The 21,815-nt window shown below is 45.4% G+C and overlaps 1 protein-coding gene across 7 annotated transcripts in view; it reads right to left on the bottom strand.

The window, feature by feature from the left end:
• The window catches only part of zc3h18 (zinc finger CCCH-type containing 18), a 114,119-nt gene extending 98,751 nt beyond the window's left edge, over window positions 1–15,368 (bottom strand). For 6 of the 7 annotated variants that reach the window (XM_033035929.1, XM_033035931.1, XM_033035933.1 and 3 more), the window contains exons 1-2: window positions 15,002–15,133; window positions 3,909–4,629 (exon numbers count right to left, since the gene is read on the bottom strand). In XM_033035929.1, the coding sequence (XP_032891820.1) occupies window positions 3,909–4,613 (705 nt within the window). In that variant the 5' untranslated portion in view covers window positions 4,614–4,629; window positions 15,002–15,133. Of the gene's footprint in view, window positions 1–3,908; window positions 4,630–15,001; window positions 15,134–15,255 lie in introns of those variants that run through there. The other variant, XM_033035930.1, reaches the window with a different exon arrangement.
• Window positions 15,369–21,815: the final 6,447 nt, after the last annotated feature.

The following is a 21,815-nucleotide window of genomic DNA, read 5'->3' as shown; positions in this document are numbered from 1 at the left end:
GGACGTGAGAGAATTAAACGCTCTCGACTTATGTCGCCAATATGTGGGATAGAACTAGAGTACAGGTGATCGGTGGGCCGAAGGGCCTGTTTCCACGCTGTATCTTTAAATTAAACTAAAAACACTAAAACAAGAGGAAATATAAAGAAGGGTTTCTACCCGAAACGTCACATATTTTTTTCTATCCAGAGATGCTGGCTGCTCCATGGAGTTCCCCCGCACAATTAAAGCATGGAATAGTCTTCACCAACCAGACGCAACTAAATTTAAGGCAGCTTTTTTTCCCCCCGAAGAACCCTTTTTTGCATAAGTCCAAGTCAAGAGTCAAGAGAGTTTTATTGTCATGTGTCCCAGATACGGCAATGGAATTTTTGCTTGCTGCAGCACAACAGAATATGTAAACATAATACAGAACAGGAGATAAAAGTTCAGTGTGTCTATATACTATAGACCATATATATACACAATAAATAAACAGATAAAATGCAATAGACTGTTATTTTTCAGAGTTTGTAGTTTGGTGGTGGTGGGTCCACCAGTTTAAATTCCATTTCGAATATTTTTGGAGGACCAGGAAACCAAGAAGCAAGAGTTACTCCAGGGAGTAACTGCAGTTACTGCAGCTCCAGGGAGTGATTCTGTGTTGTTTTCAGTGGTCGCGGTGAGGCAGCGACCGGACAGCAATGGCGGCCAGAACTCCCACAATGCAAAGGGAGGGAGAAAGTGGCCGACGCCGACCAGTTGCCGTGGCAGTGCTCATGTGCAGGGCCGCACATGCGCACAACCACGGCCGATGATGTGCTCGGCGGCCGGCCGTGCCGAGCGGAGACCCGAGAGCTAGCGTCAAGCGGAAAGCCGAGACCCAGACACGGATGGCGGGCGGGTGTCCCGGTTGCTTGCCAAGCCGGGCAAAATCGCATGACTTTTAGGTTGCCCGGCGGGACTGTAAGTTGCCATTGGCACCCGGTCAACCGCTAATTTCGAGCTCTGTCCAAGCGGTTCCTTTACCTCGAGTTCGATTATCATATCTGGTTCATTGGACAACACTAAATCCAGTATTGCATTTTCTCTCGTCGGCTCCATTACAAGCTGCTCTAAGAATCCATCTCGGAGGCATTCTACAAACTCTCTTTCTTGGGTCCTGAACCAGCCTGATTTTCCCAGTCTACCTGCATATTGAAATCCCCCATCACCACAGTGGCATTACCTTTGTTACATGCCAGTTTTAACTCCTGCTGCAACTTACACCCTACATCTGGGCTACTATTTGGGGGTCTGTAGATAATACCAATTAGTGTCTTCTTGCCTTTACAATTCCTCAACTCAATCCACAGTGACTCTACCTCGCCAGTCCCTCGCAAGGGACTGAATTCCATCCCACACCAGCAGAGCTATCCCCCCTCCTCTGCCCACCTGCCTGTCCTTTCTATAGGATGTATAACCCTGAATATTAAGTTCCCAGGCCCGATCCTCCTGCAGCCACCTCTCAGTAATCCCAACAATGTCATATCTACCAACCTCTAACTGAGCCTCAAGCTCATCTACTTTACTTCTTATACTTCGCGCATTCATATACAATACTTTTAATTCCTTACGCATCTCACCTTTCACATCGATCCTTATTACACTTGGCCATACGCTCCTATCCCTTTGTGAGCTTCCTTTTCCATTAATTCTGGGGTCATTAACCATCCCTTTACTCTCTTTCCCTTTAACTCCGTCCTCGACTATCCCATTTGACACCCCACTGCCTCCAGAGATGCTGCCTGACCCGCTGAGTTACTCCAGCATTTTGTGTCTACCTTCTATTTAAAGCAGCATCTGCAGTTCTTTCCAACACAATCGATCATCTGCTCGTTGTAGAAAATATTGCAATCCAAAATCCAAAAAAAAGAATTGGTCACTAAATATCCCCGAGTACGTACCTGGGCTCAGGAAAGATAGGAATGGGAATGAAAATCAGGCAGGTATTTCCTACAAGGTAGACACAAAATGCTGGAGTAACTCAGCGGGTCAGGCAGCATCTCTGGAGAGAAGGAATGGGTGACATTTCACGTCGAGACCCTTCTTCAGACCATTCCTTTCCTCCAGAGATGCTGCCTCACCTGCTGAGTTATTCCAGCATTTTGTGTCTACCTTCAATTTAAACCAGCATCTGCAGTTCTTTCTTACACATTAGGCATGTCCTACAAGTTCTATGGTTCGTTAGCTTTATGCAAAGACTTTTCATTACAATAAGTAGTGCATGGAATGAAAGAAAGTTTCTAATGTAACTATCTTTCTTTAATTATGAAGCTTAATTTAAGGGTAATTGATGGAAGGAGAGCTCCGACCCTTGAAGTGCTCACCTTGTGCCATGCAGGAGAGCAGGGACACCGCCATGGTCCACAGCAACCACAAAGGCAGGCAGAGCATCTACCTGCAGCTACTGGTTAAGCACATTATGGAGCTAGTGCTGTAAATGTATTCAGTGTGGACAATCCACGATGTAGAGATGTACCTGAATAACACATTTAGTGAGGTGGTCACAGTGCAGTAAAAGAATGCGCACACACAGGAAGGGAATACCTGGCCGCCTGACAGAATGATGGAAGGCAGGTAGTGTAGAGCAAAAGACAGTGCTGGAAGAACTCAGCGGGTCAGACAGCCTCTGGAGGGAATGGACAAGTGACGTTTCAGGTTGGAACCCTTCAGTCAGTGCAGATATATCTCTGTTTTAGGTGCTATTGGGGATGATGGCTTCAGGGTAATGCAGTAAGAGCTTGGTTGGTGGCACCATAAACATCTCTGGTGCACAGGAGGTGGGGGTGGGGGGGAAAGAAAGTGTGCGAGCTGTAGATATAGGGAGAAAACAGATATTCTGCAGTCGCAGACATGAATCAAGGATTATGGTGATGTTCTTCACTAATTGTCTAGTAGGACCATGACATCTAGTTTATAGTGCCATGGTGGGTTAGACCAATCTGGGCTTCCCAGTTCCTTGCACACAGATGACAGACATAGACATGCTGTAGCATCAATGGTTCTTGATTTTGGAAATTCTATTTTTCTCTTAGATTTCTCCATTCTAGCTTTCTAATACGACCTTGAACTGCTTTGTATGTAGGTACATCTGATAGGAAGCTTCAATGCTTGTTGTTCTTAATGGTATCGGTGGAGGGTAAACATCAAATCCTTAAAGATACCAATTCCAGGATCACTTGCAGTGTCATGTGCTAGTGACTATAGGAACAGAAGAATTGACCAGATGAACGTGTGGCTGAAGAGATGGTGCAAAAAGGAAGGATTTCGATTCCTGTGACACTGGTGCAGGTTGGTGAAGCCGTGGCTTGCACATATGATGGCTTACAGCAACTGTTGTCCTCGCAGAGGTTTACAAGTGATGTTAGAGAGAGTTTACATTTTAATGACAGGGGCGAGGAACCAACACAGGGTGCAGAGGGAGAGGGAAGAGAGGACTGAAATAAGAACAGGAGCGTGTGAACAGGGAAATCAGGGCAATGGGCAATATGTTCACAGTACAAAAACAAAGTAAGATGATTAAAAATGGCAAAAGGGTAAATCTAAACACACTAATGAACAATACACTTGTAATATTGTAGATAACCCAATGGCAAAAGTATTGGTGAAGAGATATGCATGACATCTTTGGTGAATATGCTGCCAAATCAAACCATATTCAATTGCAATCATGTGGGAGAAGCAAACATTTTGTCTTGTTCCAATTTTCTTTATAACGTGGGTTAAATGCAGAGTAGAGTTCCCACTACCTTTGCGGTATCATACACAAATTGGGCTGTGCTAATTCCCTGCAAGCTCAAAAAGGAGAGAAATGGAATAATGCAGTTAGAGCAAGGCTTAAATCATTACAAAGCACACTACATCAGAGAGCAATTTGAAGTTCATACCTCAACTTCTCCTTCATCAAGCTCCCCATCATCTTCATCCTTTTTCCTCTCACAAAATGCATCTTTTCTGTCTCTTTCAGAGTTCCGCTCCTCGAGTTGACTTTTATCAATTTCCCCCTCCTTTGGCGAGTCGCTGCTTTTCTCCTCCGTGCTTTGTTTCTCGCTGTCTTCTATTACAGCCCCTGGCTGCTCTTCAGGAACCTCTTCATCATAGTCCAGCTCATGCTCATCTAGGTCCCTGATGACAGAAGATGCTTCATCCTTAGAATCATTCACAGTTTCCTCATCAGCTCGTAAATCCTGTTTCTCAGAAGTGCTTTTTTCAGTTCGCTCAGCACCACAAGTTCTTTTTGGGCTTGCGACATTGTCACGGTCAGATTCTGTGTTTGGCCGCTCCTCATTATCACCATCATTTCCACTTTCCTCACTGTAATCACCTTCCTCTCTCAGCTTTTCCTCATCCTCTTCCACCTCTGATTCGTGTATTTCCACATCATGGTCAGGCTCCCCTGTACTGTGAATCCCTGCATCACTGCAGCGGTCATTGTCCTCAGAATCCAAGCCTTCTCCCTCATTGTCCGAGTGTTTGTCTATATCCTCCTCTTCATCGTTTTCATGCCCTCCCTCAAGCAACAAGTCATCATCATCAGAAAGCTGGTCCTCTGGGGAATGGGGGTCGCAATCAGGACTATCAGGGACATCCATGGAGAATAATGTTATTCTGTTGTAAGAAAATAGTTTGTGAGTATGTTTTCCCTTATACAGCACATTACCAGTTTCAACAAACAAAATGCCACCTGAGTCTGTGGCGATATTCGATACATCTAAATTTGAGCCATAAGATTGTGCATTTTCCATGGTACAAAATTAAAAAGTTGAGACATTTCAACATAGAATCGGCCAGCAGGATGAACAAGCAACTGGAAAGAGCAGCAGCAGTAACCTAAGCCTCAGCAGCCACCAGACTGGAGGGAGTCCCAAGTGCTGAATTAAAGAACAAGGATTAATGGAATAACAAAATCTTGACTTAAATTGTTGGCAAATCAAGAGACATCGTCAATAGCACCTCTCAAACCCACGACCTTTACCACCATGAAAGCAGGTGGCAGGTACATGGGTAGCTGTACGTGGTGATGATCCCACGTTAAACACAATCATGACTTCTTAATCGCTGGGTGCAAATCCCAATCTCCCTTCCCAACAGCACCAAACTAGAACCTTCAAAATAGAAACGGTCGCTACCTTCAATAATTAGCAAGGCTCGCATTCCATGAATAACTACAACGAGGGGACAGGAGCACGGACACAGTATGTTTGCAATAGATTCTCCCTAGGGAACAAGCTTAAATATTAACTAGGAGTGTATCTATCCTGCTGAAAACAGACTACCTAGGCATGGATAGGAAAGATTTAGAGGGTTATGGGCCAAATGCAGGAAAGTTAGTCTAGCTCTGGAAGGCACATTAGTCACCATGGATGAGTTGGGCTGAAGGACCCGTTTCCATGCTGTACAATTCTATGACTATATTGTTGCTAGAAGGCTTGGTTGCAACACAAGCACTGAGAGCGCCACCACTCTGCATCAATTTAACAGGCCTCAGTCAGCACAACGGGCGAGTCTCTAAACACTAGGAATGATCTCAAAAGGAATATGTTTAAGAAAGAACTGCAGATGCTGGAAAAATCGAAGGCAAAAATGCTGGAGAAACTCAGCGGGTGAGACAGCATCTATGGAGCAAAGGAATAGGTGACGTTTCGGGTCGAGACCCTTCTTGAGACTGATGTGGGGTTGGGGCAGGAAGTAGAAAGTAAGAGGCGGAGACAGTAGGTTGTGGGAGAGCTGGGAAGGGGAGGGGAAGGAGGGAGAAAGCAAGGACTACCTGAAATTGGAGAAGTCAATGCTCATACCGCTGGGGTGTAAACTACCCAAGCGAAATATGAGGTGTTGCTCCTCCAATTTGCGGTGGGACTCACTCTGGCCATGAGGAGGCCCAGGACAGAAAGGTCGGATTCGGAATGGGAGGGGCATTACAAATCTCAAGTCTCTCACTGGTAAGGATGGAAGTTCTGCATAAATGGTGGATTTGAATAAATAACAGGTAGGAAAGAACTGCAGATGCTGGTTTAAATCAAAGGTAGACACAAAATGCTGGAATCAAAGGTAGACACAAAATGCAGGCAGCATCACTGGAGAGAAGAGATGGGTGAAGGAATGTCCCGCTGAGTTATTCCAGCATTTTGTGTCTACCTTTGAATAAACAACAGCTATTTATCTCAATTGATCAGTCTACAATACCTGTAGAAACCCTGCGGGAAAGTTTTAGGATCCAAAGAGCAAGATGTAATATTTTAAATATATCAGATATAATGTATCAAAAGTTCTTGCAGCTCTCTATCATAGGAACATCTTTACCGTCTGCAACATAAAAGCTCAAACATACTTTTTGACCAACCTTAAGGAAAATAATGTGTGGGCAATGAAGTCTGCATTGAAATCCAAATTGGATCATTTAAAAATCACTTGGGCTGTGGGTATTGTTAGCAACGACAGACTTCATTGCCCACACATTATTTTCCTTAAGCTTGCCAATCCCTCTGTTGCTGTTCTTACACTGGCACTTGATTCATTGATTTACGCCATGGGGAAAAAATTACAAAAATATTAATGTTTGTCAACAGATTTCTTCAACTAAATCTTATTGAATTATTTTAACTGACTAAAAAGGTAAACTAGATATTAAACATTTGGATTTTAATAACGTTCAGTAAGGTTGGACGGTGGGCTGAAGGGGCTGTTTCCACACTGTATCTTTAAAACTAAAAGATGGAGAAAGTTTGAAGCAGCACAAAGAACAAAAAAAATGAATTGCAAACTGGCAACTGATCGGAATTACAGCACTCATGGGAACATCTGGCTCATGACAACTCAAAGCAGAGAAGCAGCATTCAGGATGGCAACATTAACTTGAAGCCACTGACCCATAAAAACATTAACTCTATTTTTCCCTCTGAGGTGCTGCTTGAGAAGCTAAATATATCTAGCAATCCCTGCCTTGATTTCCAGGCTTAAAGGCACTCAGTATGGCAAAAGTAGTTAAAACTACATCTCGAGGACGAACTTGGTCATAGATTGTTAGGTAGACACAAAATGCTGGAGTAACTCAGCGGGACGGGCAGCATCTCTGGAGAGCAGGAATGGGTGACGTTTCGGGTTGGTAGAAACATTCCTTCTCTCCAGAGATGCTGCCTGTCCCGCTGAGTCACTCCCAGCATTTTGTGTCTACCTTTGATATAAACCAGCATCTGCAGTTCTTTCCTACTCATAGTTTGCTAGACCAATAAATGTCAAATGGGATCCTTTAAATCGGAATTGGAAGCATTAAATCAGGGAAACCAGTTGAACCTGCAGAAAACATTGTTGAGGTCACAGGTGGAGTATTGCATCCAATTCTGTTTGATTTTTTAAATTTTACCAAAAAGACACAAAGTGCAGGAGGAAGTCAGCGGGTCAGGCAACATCCCTTGAGATGCTCCACATCTCCAAAGATTTACCAGAACAGTTTCTAAATTCGAAGGATTTCAGTTATTGGGTTAGAATAGAAATGCTGCTATTCTTCTTGAAAGTCAAAGAGATTGAGAGAGTTGATAAACAGAGAGAGGCAGTACAAGGACCAGTCACACGCTTACTATTCTGGACAAATGACATGAGAGATAAAACTAAAACGTTAAGAGATAGAATCTGGAATTCACTGTTTGTCAGGATGGTAGAAACAGGATGAATTAGTGCTGTAAAAGGAAACTGGTGAGGCACTCAGGAATAATTTAGAGCTGCAGAAAGAGAGTACTAGAATGGGACAGGTAAGATTGGTCGTCATGAAGTCAGCATTGACTCAATGAGAATTATGGCCTCCTCCAGTGAGGTAGCAGTTCTACGATAATGAATAAGATTACATTATGGCACAGAAACAAACCAAATATTAATCCTATCAATGCCAATTTTAATCTCCACTTGACCCTTCTCCCATTCTTCCTCATCTGAATCTGTCAGCAGAACTCTCAATTTCCTTTTCCCTCGTATGCTTGTGTAATCTTCCCTTAAACTCATCTGCACTATTTGCATCGCTCATTTCTTCTGGGAGAAAATTACATTGAATTTTGTCATGGGCATCTTGTGTTGATGGACTTCTGTTATGCTTTAACTTACAAATAAAAATTGTATTCAAAACCTTCACCTCTGATAAACCTGTACTGAATCACACCTCAGCCTTTCCTGATATGTATGTCTTCACAATTCTGATATCATCCTGTAAATGTCTGCACCCTCTCTGGCACCTTTATATCATAATTGTTTAAAGCATTTGCAGTCCAACCAAGGAATACAGGTTTAGCACAATTATTCCAGATTCGAGCATCTGCAGTCTCATGTCTCAATTTGGCACAAATTCCATACTTTTCCATTTTATGACGATAGAAATAAACTCTAGATCTTGTTTTGCTTTTTCCTTAGGCTTGCAAACCTGTGGCACATATTTTAGTGATTGGTGTATTTGATTCCAAGATCTCCACATTCCTCTACGCCATCCTAGATTTTCATCTCTCAATAAACGATCTCCCTGCTCTTCCTATCAAAATGTAACATCTCCTATTTACGTGTTGAATTTCATTTGCCAATTCTTTGCTTATTCTGCAAGTTTATAAAGTTCTCCTGTAATTTGTTACTGTCCTTCTCCAAACTGACCATTCTCTATCCAAACTGGCTTTAATGTAATTGTGACCATTAGTTATTCCAGCACCGATTCTCACAGAACCATTACCCATCCTCCTTCAATGCATATCTAAATATTCTTGCACATAAATCATAAAACGTTAGCACCCGTATGCAGCAAGTAGTTGAAAGGGCAAATTGCATTTCACCTTTATTGCAAATGGTTTGGGGTTTATAAATAGGATAGGTACTGTTCCATTCGTATACAGTACTGACGAGGCGACACCTGGAATACTGTGAAGTCCCCTTATTTGTGAAGGATAAATTGGCATTGGAAGTAGTCCAAACGTGATGCACCAGGCTAATACCTGGAGGAGATGGTTGGCAGCTCACAAAATTTGATTGATTCTCGAGTTCAGAAATACGAGAAATGAGCTTATCGAAACATACATATGGGGACAGAGTAGATGTAGAATGTTTACACTAAGGGCAAACTAAAATGAGTTTCATGGGAATTACTTGCACAGAGCAGTGAATCTCTGGAATACCCCACATCAGAGTTGTAGATACTAGATCATTGGGGGCATTTAGAGATATATTTTTCGAAAGATTAGGAATTTAAGCCCATAGGGTGTAAATTGAGATGAGCCCTGTGACAGATCAGCCAAGATTACCAATAAGGAGGCAATTGTGAAGGGCCAAGTGGCCTACTTCTGCTCCTTTTTTCCCTATGTTCTTAAGGTCTGCATAGATCAATTACTTATTGTAATTTTTTTAGTTTTGAAAGTTTGACTATGCCACATCATACTTAAATGAAAATAATCTTATCACCCGTACACACGTATAAAGGTATAGACTCCATAATCATGCTGCAATACTCTATATCAAGTAAATCTGGTTTGGCAAATACTGACCTAGGCACATCTATCAATCCAAGCCAGAGGACTTGCAATAAGTTTGACACCCGACCCAAACCTGGCACAAAAGGAATGGAGCCGAGCAGCCAGATTCTGAATTGAGGCTACACACAGCAGAACAAGAACCACTTCATGTGCTACCTGCACGCTGTTTGCGGGTGCTCAGCCATATCATACCAGAGTGTTCTGTCTGTATGCATTTATCCAATCCAAGCTCTGGCATTTATTTTTTATTTGATAGCTGAACTGAACCAGGTGCATGAGATCTGGTCCGGATGGAACTGAGTTGGCTAGCCAGGGTCTAGTGCCACGCTGCACATTGATCTGTATTTCTCTCTGAAAAATCATTCATCAACAATCTGGCCCATCAATCGGCATTCTTGTAATAGGTAATATTTAATGAGCTACAGGATTTGATCTGTGGGAGAGATTTTTAATTTATATTAAGAGTTTTTGGAGGTGGGGGTCCATTTATGGCCAATTCCTAACTGGTGGCGGTGAGCCGCCTGCTTGATCCTCTAAGACGGGATGGATTACAACTTCGAGGAGTGGGGAGAGCAACATGGGAAAATAATGAAGATAGACACAAAACAGCGGGACAGGCAGCATCTCTGGATAGAAGGAATGGGTGACGTTTCGGGTCGAGACCCTTCTTCAGACTGAGAGTCAGGAGAGAAGGAAACGAGATATATGGAGGGGTAAGGTGTGAAAACGAGAGATCAAATAGACAAATATCAAAGAAAATGTACAATAGATCATTGTTAGCTAGGGGAAGGTGACGATGAGGCATACAACATAAAATTTAATCAAGACAGTCAAACTTGTCGGAGAACTAGGGCGGGAGAGGGATGGAGAGAGGGTGAAAGGGTTTACTTGAAGTTAGAGGTCAATATTCATACTGCTGGATAGCAAGCTGCCCAAGCAAAATATGAAGTGCTGTTCCCCCCATTTGCGTTGGGCCTCACTCTGTGACTGTGGTTTAAATTCAGATGGTCCACTCTGAAGCCTCTGTGACCAGAGGTGGAAGGAAGGTTGGTTGGTTTAGGATAGCAGACAAGCTGCAAGAGGAGATCAGGGACTGGGGCATTCATCAGTAGGTATCTTACCTTGTGACACTACACAGCTTTTGCATCCTCGAAAAGGGAAAGCAGGAATGTAAAGGAATACCTGAATGAGGCCAGCTTGAACAACAGTCAGCATCATCTGCAGCAAAGCAGATCAGTTGATTGTCATTCCATTCTCTTCCATCCATTGCCAGGGCAGCTGGCATTAGTCACAAAAGGAACTGTTATTATTTGCCCAGGCTATTTCAACAACATCTCCCAAACCTATGGCACTGGCCATTAAAGAGGACAAAGGACTGCAGGCATAGGGGAACCTGCAGGCAACAAGCAATCTGCTGAAGGAACAGCAGGTTGATCAGCATATGTAGGGAAGAGTAGTGGGTAATTTATTTGTTTCGGGTGCAGACGCTACATCAGGATTGAGAATGAAGATTTGTTTGTTGCTCTGGACTGAAGCATCTGCATCCTCTTGTGAGACCATCACTTGCAGGTTTCCCTCCAAGTCTCACACCGTACAGACTTCACAATGTATTGCCATTCCTCCTTCAGTGCAAGTGCAAATCCTGGAGCTCCCTTCCCAAGCAGCATTGCGGGCATACCTTCACCAAAAGGACTGCAGCAGTTTAGGGCAGAGGCTCAGCAACACTACCTCAGAGACAAGATGGGACAGACAATAAACATTGGCCTTGTTATCAATGCCCATATCCCCCAAAAAATAACTTAAAACAATCAAGCATCTTAAACAAAAGTAGAGATTGGGCAGCGGGGAGAGGAAAGCAAAGGCAATTTTAAGAAGCTGTAAGCAAACATGGAACAGAATAAGTCATGGGCCAAGTATGTGATCAGAGCGTACAACTCAAGACAAATGGAGAGGCCACTGCTGATTTTCAACCGAACGTTTGTCAGTACACATTTTAAGATCTTCACCATGGTGGCTGAATTACTTTGTCACCTACTTGCGTAAGGATTGTGGACACACAAGGAACACCAAATGCTGGAGTAATTCAGTGGGTCAGACAGCATTTCTGGAGTGAATGGACTGGTGACATTTTGGGTTGGGACCCTGCTTCAGAATTGATAGGTGTTCTACATGGATTCTTCGGAGATGTCCTTTGAACGGTCGAGTTCCAACATTCTTAAGAGTTCCAAATCACCATCAGATATCCTGATCAACAGCTTATTTTCAAACCCATTCATGACAGTAATCACTGACAGGCTATGTGGGTACATTATGTTACATTCACATTCTCTCCTTCCTTACATACAAACAGGAGTCAGTGGACAGTTACAAGATGCGGGTACATAGAAACATAGAAATTAGAAACGGTGGTTGTTTCCCACATGCTTTAGAGTACTAACTACAATCCCACAGTCCTCTCATGAATGTGATCAGTACATCTGTGCAGACTGGAAATGGAATCCACGACAGTGCTGATTTTACAATGCAATATTGCACCAAGAAACACATTTACGTACTCAGCAAACTAAAAACCACTCATCTAGTGAGATACCAGTGAGCATAACTAGTATTAAAAAAAAATAGATGTCTTCATTAACACGGCAAAAAAACTGATTATCGACACAAATCAACATAGGAATATATAAAGTAGTCCAACAAATATTTCAGTTATTCACTAAGTAAAGCAATCCAAAATACTTGATGTCTTCAGTATGGTCACTATTACTAAGCATGCCAGAGACAAACCTAACCAACTACATGACAAGAGACACGATCATTCATTTGCAGAATCTGAAGATGCTCTGATGTGCCTAAATTAACGAGATTTGGGGTGAAGACCATTACAATAAGTCCTCCATGTTTTATTCAAATATTGCTAATTTGATCCCCTTCCCTCCCCCGTTAGTTTTTCACTGGCTAAAATGAAAAGCTCAAAAAAGCAAAACATTTTGATATATGCAAAATAGTCCAATAATTGTTTGACATTGTCTCCATAGATTCCAGGAAGACCATTATCAGTCCCACACGTTAAGCTAGTCCAGAAAGTTAGATCCAGTGTGAGCTAGACAAATGAATCCAAAATTAGTCTGAAGGGAGTCAGAGGATGGAGTTGAATTACTATTCAGATTGAACAATTTGAATGAAAATGTGGGTGGCATGGTTAATAAGTTTGTGAATGACACCAAAATAGGTGGCACAGTAAAGAAGGTTATGCGATTATAGCAGGACCTAGAGGAACTAAGAATGCAGGCCAAGGAATGGAAGATGGAATTTAAGATTTCGCGAATCAAGATTCAATTTAATTGTCGCTTGTACCAATTAAGGTACAGTGAAATTTGAGTTAACTTGGAGAAATGCAAGATCTTGCATTTAGGAAAATTAAAACAGAGCAGGATTTACACAGTATATGGTAGGAGTATGAGAGTGTTGTAGAATAGAGATGCAGGTACATAATTCCCCTAAAATTGTGACACATGTAAACAGTGCAGCAAAGGCATATGGCATGCTTGCTTTCATAGGCAAGGCATTAAGTACAAGAGTTATGGATGCCATGTTACAATTATATTTGAAGTATTGTGCAGTTCTGGCTGCACATCAAGCTAGAAAGGTTGCAGAAATGTTTTGCATGGATGTTAATGGAACTAGCGGCCTTGTTATGAAAGATTGGATAGGCATTTTTCTCTGGAGCATAGGAGACTGAGTGGGGACCTTATAGAAGTTCACAAAATCGTAAGGGGAATAGAAAGGATGAATGCAGTCTTCTTCCATGAGTAGGAAAGTGTAAAACTGGAAGGCACATGATGAAGCTGAAGTAGCTTTTTCACACAGATTTAAGGATGAGGAAAAGATTTAAAAGGAAACCCGAGGGGCAACTTTTTCAACACCGAGGGTGGTAGGTATACGGAATGAGCTGCTAGAGGATGCTTTAGAAGTGGGTGCAATGACAAAGTTTAAAATACAGGTATATGGACTGTAAAGATTTAGAGGAATATGGGCCAAACACAGCCAAATGGGACTAGGTACTGTAGACATCTTGGCTGAAGTGGTCAAGTTGACTCCAAGGTCTGTTTCTGTGCTGTATAATTCTTGAGTTACAGCCAGATTTACAACAATATCCTGAACAAAACACTTGCCTTGTACTCACAAGCACCAGTCACAATTCAATAATTAATGTATGTAAAATGTATAAATTTGCTACAAAGCATTCAACTTCAGAATGGCCAGTAGCAAACTATACGTTCATTTTTCTACAAAGATTTTCCTAACACCACCCTTACCCTCCCAAATGAAATAAGATCTATGACAGATGATAAACATAAAAGCTGGAGTATCGCAGCAGATCAGACAGCATCTCTGGAGAAAAAGAATAAGACCCTTCAGACAGAAGAAGGGTCTCGACCCAAAACGTCACCTACTCCTTTTCTCACGAGAAGCTGTCTGACCCGCTGAGTTACTCCAGCTTTTTGTGCCTATCTTCAAGTTTAAACCAGCATCTGCAGCTCCTTTCTACAGATAGGGTCTAGAAAGGAGCTGCAGATGCTGGTTTAAACCAAAGATAGGCACAAAAAGCTGGAGGAACTCAGCGGGTCAGACAGCATCTCGGGAGAAAAGGAGTAGGTGACGTTTTAGGTCAAGACCCTTCTGAAGGGTTTTATTCTTTTTCTCCAGATATGCTGTCTATTTCAATTGAGACACATGAAACTGCAAAAGCCGAGATCTTGAGGAAAACAAAGCAGCTCAACAAGTCAGGCAGCATCTGTAGATGCTGGAGGAACTCAGCAGATTAGGCAGCATCCTGTCGAGTTCATCCAGCATTTTATGTTTTGCTCTTCGCATTTCACAACACTTTAACCTTGCTTGAATGGGCAGGCCGCGCTCAGGCTGATTGCAACCCTGGGGTGGGAGATTTGTCGCATGGGTGGCGAATCTCACACCTTGCAAAGTTTGAATTCACTGCACGATCATCAGATCTGTTTGTACAGGAGACAGACCAATTAGGCTCAGGATGGAGAGGTCCCTGAGCTACGTTAGGATTTATATTCCTACTTCAACCAACACCCCACGGATTCATCAGCACCAGCCCAGGGTTGAATGGCCTGGCCTCCTACGACCCCCGGGCACTGGGAGCAGAAGATCGGCAGTGCCAGGTTCAGTCGGCCGATCAGTGTGTGCGGGCCCGCGCTCAATCACAGATCTGAGTACAAGAAACCCAACCGAGCGTGGGCGCTCTCTGCAACTCCAGCCGAGACCCGGCTCTCCCTACTCCCCGACCCCGGTGCAGCGAGCCGGAGGGTCTGGGGCGCCAATATTAGGCCCGGGCCTCAGGCCTGTGATTTTGAAGCGGGAGAGGAGAGGGAGGGGGCAGTAAAGGCGATGGTGGTCCGCCGACTGCCCCCACTCCCGACCTGCCTGCCGGCCTCCGCCAGTCCCGGGCGCGGCTGACTCACCTGTGGGCAGGCGGGCGGGCGAACGGCGGGCCGGGCCGAGTAACCAGGGTAACGGCGAGCAGCGCGAGGCCGGGCCCGAGGCAGCAGCGAGCGAGCGCGAGCCGGGCAGCGCCGCCATTACCCGCCGCTCATTGGCCGCTGACAGTCAGCTGATCTGGGACCCCGCCCCCTCCCCTCAGTAACCGTGCGGCCACGCTCACCCCCGGTCCCCGGGCCGCCGCCGCCGCCGCCGCCGCCCGCCCAACGAAACTCACCGCTCGCTGCCCGGGCCGCACTCCCGGCCTTAGCACGGCCCCACCACCCTCGGGAAAGCTTCAGCGAACCGCGCCAGGAACTCTGTGGGCCCCACAACTAGCCGGCCGCCATTGATCCCATCCCATTGGACACTTGGAGGTCATCTGACCAACGAGTTGCGGGACTGGAGCGCGCCGGCCTGGAGGGGAGGGGAGGGCGCCGGCGGGCTGTCATATTTGAAGTGTGACTTAACAGCGCCGACGCGCCTGATCAAAGATCTTGGAGCAGGATCTGCTCTAAGATCTTTGGGCCTGATGGTGGATGTACTGTCAATGGGAGATGTGCGGGGCGGAGCAGCGTTGGACAGGAGCGGGAATGCGGAGACACAGGAGCTACAAACAAGGTGCTGGAATAACTCAACAGTTCAGGAGCGTCTGTGTAGGGAAAGGACATAGACCCCTGTTTCAGATCGACAAGGAGTAGACCAATCGGCCCATAGGCCTGCCTCGCGGACGGATGTGATCACGACTCATCGATAATGGCCTCAATTCAATTGCTGTGCCTGTCCTTCATGGCCTTCAATTCCTCCTTCTTTCACATAAGCTAATGTAACTCCACTTTTTAAGAAAGGAGGGAGAGATAAAACGGGGAATTATAGACCAGTTTGCCTTACGTCAGTAGAAACATAAAAAATAGGTGCAGGAGTAGGCCATTCGGCCCTTCGAACCTGTACCGATATGATAATGGCTGATCATCCAACTCAGTATCCTGTACCCGCTTTCTCTCCATACCCCCTGATCCCTTTAGCCACAAGGGCCACATCTAACTCCCTCTTAAATATAGCAAATGAACTGGCCTCAACTACCTTCTGTGACAGAGAATTCCAGAGATACACCACTCTGTGTAAAAAATGTTTTTCTCATCTCAGTCCTAAAAGATTTCCCCTTTATCCCTAAACTGTGACCCCTTGTTCTGGACTTCCCCAACATCTGGAACAATCTTCCTGTATCTAGCCTGTCCAACCCCTTAAGAATTTTGTAAGTTTCTATAAGATCCCCCCTCAATCTTCTAAATTCTAGCGAGTACAAGCCAAGTCTATCCAGTCTTTCTTCATATGAAAGTCCTGACATCCCAGGAATCAGTCTGGTGAACCTTCTCTGTACTCCCTCTATGGCAAGAATGTTCTTCCTCAGATTAGGAGACCAAAACTGTACGCAATACTCCAGGTGTGGTCTCACCAAGACCCTGTACAACTGCAGTAGAACCTCCCTGCTCCTATACTCAAATCCTTTTGCTATGAATGCTAACATACCATTTGCTTTCTTCACTGCCTGCTGCACCTGTATGCCTACTTTCAATGACTGGTGTACCATGACACCCAGGTCTCGTTGTATCTCCCCTTTTCCTAATCGGCCACCATTCAGGTAAGTCAAGTCAAGTCAAGTCAAGTCAAGTTTATTTGTCACATACACATACGAGATGTGCAGTGAAATGAAAGTGGCAATGCTCGCGGACTTTTGTGCAAAAAGACAAACAACCAAACAAACTATAAACACAATCATAAACACACATATTCTTTTACATAATAAATAATGGAAGGAAAAACGTTCAGTAGAGTTAGTCCCTGGTGAGATAGGCGTTTACAGACCGAATGGCCTCTGGGAAGAAACTCCTTCTCAACCTCTCCGTTCTCACCGCATGGCAACGGAGGCGTTTGCCTGACAGTAGCAGCTGGAACAGTCCGTTGCAGAGGTGGAAGGGGTCTCTCATGATATTGTTGGCTCTGGAGTTGCACCTCCTGATGTATAGTTCCTGCAGGGGGGCAAGTGAAGTTCCCATAGTGCGTTAGGCCGACCGCACTACTCTCTGCAGAGCCTTCTTGTCCTTGGCAGAGCAATTCCCAAACCAGATGGTAATATTCCCGGACAAGATGCTTTCCACCGCCGCTGCGTAGAAGCACTGGAGGATCCTCGGAGATACTCTGAATTTCCTCAATTGCCTGAGGTGGTAAAGGCGCTGCCTTGCCTTACTCACGAGTGCTGAGGCGTGTGATGCCCATGTCATATCCTCGGAGATGTGGACTCCCAGATATTTAAAACAGTTCACCCTATCCACAGGATCCCCATTTATCCTCAATGGGGTGCACGTCCTCGGATGATGTGCCCTCCTAAAGTCCATGATCAGCTCCTTCGTTTTTTTGATGTTCAAGAGGAGGCTGTTATCCTGGCACCAGAGTGCTAGATCAGCCACCTCCTCCCGGTAGGCCTTCTCGTCGTTGTCTGAGATCAGGCCCACCACCACAGTGTCATCAGCAAACTTAATTATTGAGTTGGAGCTGAACCTAGCCACACAGTCGTGTGTACAGGGAGTACAATATAGGGGCTGAGGACGCAACCCTGAGGCGATCCTGTGCTCAGGGTGAGGGACTTCGATGTATTCCCTCCCATCTTGACTACCTGGGGCCTGGCGGTGAGAAAGTCCAGGACCCAGGCACACAGGGAGGTGTTGAGCCCCAATTCCATTAGCTTCCCGGCCAGTCTAGTGGGGACTATCGTGTTGAAGGCTGAACTGTAGTCTATGAACAGCATCCTCACGTAGCCCCCCTTCTGGCTGTCCAGATGGGAGAGAGCGGTGTGCAAGACCTGGGTGACCGCATCGTCCGTGGATCTGTTCGGACGGTATGCGAACTGCAACGGGTCCATGTTCCGAGGGAGGAAGGCGCAGATGTGTTTCTTCACCAGTCTCTCAAAGCATTTCATGACTACCGAGGTAAGGGCCACCGGACGGTAGTCATTCAGACAGGCTGGGGAGGCATTTTTTGGTACCAGTACAATGATGGATTTTTTGAAGCAGGCAGGGACCACGGACTTGTCCAGGGAGAGGTTGAATAATGTAGTGAGCACTGGAGCTAGCTGCGTAGCACAGGACTTGAGTACTCGCCCCGAGATGCCATTGGGGCATGCAGCTTTTATCGTGTTCACCCGTGTCAGAGCTCTCACGTCGTGCTCGGACAGCGAGAATGTGTGCACATTCCTCCCATCAGCTTCGGTAGCCAGCCCGCTGGCGGTGTTGTCGGTAGTCGGCAGACCTGGGGTGGTGTTGCCCCTCTCGAAACGAGCGTAAAAGGAGTTCAGGTCATCAGCTCGGGAGGTGCCGGCACTTGCGGATGAGGGAGGGGTGCTCCGGTAGTTGGTTACAATCCGTAGCCCCTGCCACAGGCTTCTGGTGTCCTGCTGCTCCATCTGTAACTCCATCTTGTCTCTGTACCTCCTCTTTGCGTCCTTCACCGCCCTTCGCAGTCGGTAGGACTCTGCCTTGTAGACGTCCATGTTTCCTGATGCCAGGCCCGAGTTGTAGGCAGCGGTGCGAGCATTCAAGGCCACACGAACAGACCTGTCTCCCCAGGGTTTTTGGTTCGGAAAGGTGCTTACCCTTACCGTGGGGACGATGTTGCCGGTTACTGTTGCGATGAAGTCCGTGACTGCTTCCGCGAACTCACTGACGTCACTGGAACTTGCTTCGAACATATTCCAGTCGACATCACTCAGTGCATCTTGCAGCATGGCCTCTGACTGGTCGGACCACCGCTTTACGTCCCTCGTCTCTACCGCTTCCCGAACTATCCTCTGTTTATACTCCGGCAACAGGAAAATGGCAGCGTGGTCAGATTTTCCTAGGGGAGGGAGTGAAACGGCCTTGTAGCCTTTCCTGAACGGTGTGTAGCAGTGGTCCAAAGTTCTCTCCCCCCTGGTGGCACACGTGATGTGTTGGTAGAAGTTAGGCATGACCTTCTTGAGATTTGATTTATTAAAATCTCCAGCCACCACCATAGCCGCATCCGGGTACTTGTTTTGATGTCGACATAGCACATCGTGTAGGGCCGATAGTGCCATGTCGGTGTCCGCCTGCGGTGGAATGTAGACGGCTGTGACGATCACTGAGCCGAACTCCCGGGGAAGGTAGAATGGGCGGCATGAGACCGACAGGTGCTCCAGGTCCGGCGAGCAGGAACGGGAAAGCATCTTGATATTTCCAGGGTTGCACCAGTTGTTATTGGTCATGAAGCAGACTCCTCCACCCTTGGATTTCCCAGATGCTTCTGTTCTGTCAGCATGGTGGACAGTGAAGGACTCGGTTGGGCAGATTACCTGATCCGGAATCAGCGAGGTCAGCCATGTTTCAGTCAGGCAGAGGATGTTGCAGTCCCTTATGTCCTGCTGGAATCTGACCCTCGCCCTGAGGTCATCCAGCTTGTTTTCCAGGGACTGGACATTCGCCATAGTCTACTTTCCTGTTCTTGCCACCAAAGTGGATAACCTCACATTTATCCACATTATACTGCATCTGCCATGCATTTGCCCGCTCACCCAGCCTATCCAAGTCATCTTGCAGCCTCCTAGCATCCTCCTCACAGCTAACACTGCCCCCCAGCTTTGTGTCATCCGCAAACTTGGAGATGTTGCATTCAATTCCCTCATCCAAATCATTAATATATATTGTAAATAGCTGGGGTCCCAGCACTGAGCCTTGCGGTACCCCACTGGTCACTGCCTGCCATTCTGAAAAGGACCTGTTAACTCCTACTCTTTGCTTCCTGTCTGCCAGCCAGTTCTCTATCCACATCAATACTGAACCCCCAATACCGTGTGCTTTACGTTTGTATACTAATCTCTTATGTGGGACTTTGTCGAAAGCCTTCTGAAAGTCCAGATATAACATATCCACTGGTTCTCCCTTATCCACTCTACTAGTTACATCCTCGAAAAATTCTATAAGATTCGTCAGACATGATTTACCTTTCATAAATCCATGCTGACTTTGTCCAATGATTTCACCACTTTCCAAATGTGCTGCTATCCCATCTTTAATAACTGACTCTAGCAGTTTCCCCACTACCGATATTAGACTAACTGGTCTGTGATTCCCCATTTTCTCTCTCCCTCCCTTTTTAAAAAGTGGGGTTACATTAGCTACCCTCCACTACTCCAGAATCTAAAGAGTTTTGAAAAATTGTCACTAATGCATCCACTATTTCTGGGGCTACTTCCTTAAGTACTCTGGGATGCAGCTTATCTGGCCCAGGGGATTTACCGGCCTTTAATCCATTCAATTTACCTAACACCACTTCCCAGCTAACCTGGATTTCACTCAGTTCCTCCATCTCATTTGACCCCCGGTCCCCTGCTATTTCCGGCAGATTCATTAAGTCTTCCTTATTGAAGACAGAACCAAAGTAGTTCAATTGGTAGTGAGGAAGATGCTTGAGTCGATTATTAAAGATGTTTACAGCAGCGCATTTGGAAAGCAATGTCAGGATCGGTCAAAGTCAGCATGGATATATGAAGGGGAAATCATGCTTGACTAATCTTCTGGATTTTTTTGAGGGTGTAACAAGTAGAATGGATAAGAGAGAGCCGGTGGATGTGGTATATCTGGACTTTCAAAAAGCCTTTGACAAGGTACCACACAAGAGATTAGTGTGCAAAATTAGAGCACATGGTATTGGAAGTAGGGTATTGACATGGGTAGAGAACTGGTCAGCAGATAGGAAGCAAAGAGTAGGGTCCTTTTCAGAATGGCAGGCAGTGACTAGTGGGGTGCCGCAAGGCTCGGTAGTGGGACCCCAGTTATTTACAATATATATTAACGATTTAGATGAGGGAATTAAATGTAACATCTCCAAGTTTGCGAATTACACAAAGCTGGGTGGCAGTGTGTGCTGCAAGGAGGATGCTATGAGGTTGCAGGGTGACTTGGGTGAGTGGGATGCATGGTAGATGCAGTATAATGTGGATAAATGTGAGGTTAACCACTTTGATGGTAAGAACAGGAAGGCAGATTATTATCTGAATGTTGTCAGATTAGGAAAAGGGGAGTTGCACCGACACCTGGGTGTGCTTGTACATCAGTCACTGAAAGTAAGCATGCAGGTACAGCAGGCAGTGAAGAAAGCTAATGGCATGTTGGCATTCATTGCAAGAGAATTTGAGTTTAGGAGCAAGGTGGTCTTCCTGCAGATGTACAGGGGCCTGGTGAGACCACACCTGGAGTATTGTGTGTAATTTTGGTCTCCTAATTTGAGGAAGGATATTATTACTATTGAGGGAGTGCAGCGTAGGTTCACCAAGTTAATTTCTGGGATGGCGGGACTGATATAAGATGAAAGAATTAGTCGACTGCGCTTGTATTTACTGGAATTTAGAAGGATGAGAGGGTTTCTTATAGAAACATATAAAATTCTTAAAGGATTGGTCAGGCTAAATGCAGGCAAAATGTTCCCTATGTTGGGGGAGTCCAGAACCAGGGGTCACAGTTTAAGAATAACGGCCATTTAGGACTGAGATGAGGAAAAACTTTTTCACCCAGAGAGTTGTGAATCTGCGGAATTCTCTGCCACAGAAGGCAGTGGAGGCCAATTCACCGGATTTTTTCAAGAGTTAGATTTAGCTCTTCGGGTTAAAGGAATCTAGGGATATGGGGGAAAAGCAGAAAGGGGAAACTGATATTAGATGATCAGCCATGATCATATTGAATCGATATGGGCCGGATGGGCTGGCTCGAAGGGCCGGATAGCCTACTC

The sequence above is a fragment of the Amblyraja radiata genome, chromosome 17, assembly GCF_010909765.2.
Source record: "Amblyraja radiata isolate CabotCenter1 chromosome 17, sAmbRad1.1.pri, whole genome shotgun sequence".
Taxonomy (NCBI): Eukaryota; Metazoa; Chordata; class Chondrichthyes; order Rajiformes; family Rajidae; genus Amblyraja; species Amblyraja radiata.
Note: the sequence above shows the minus strand (reverse complement) of the source record. Positions and strands in the feature narration are given on the sequence as shown.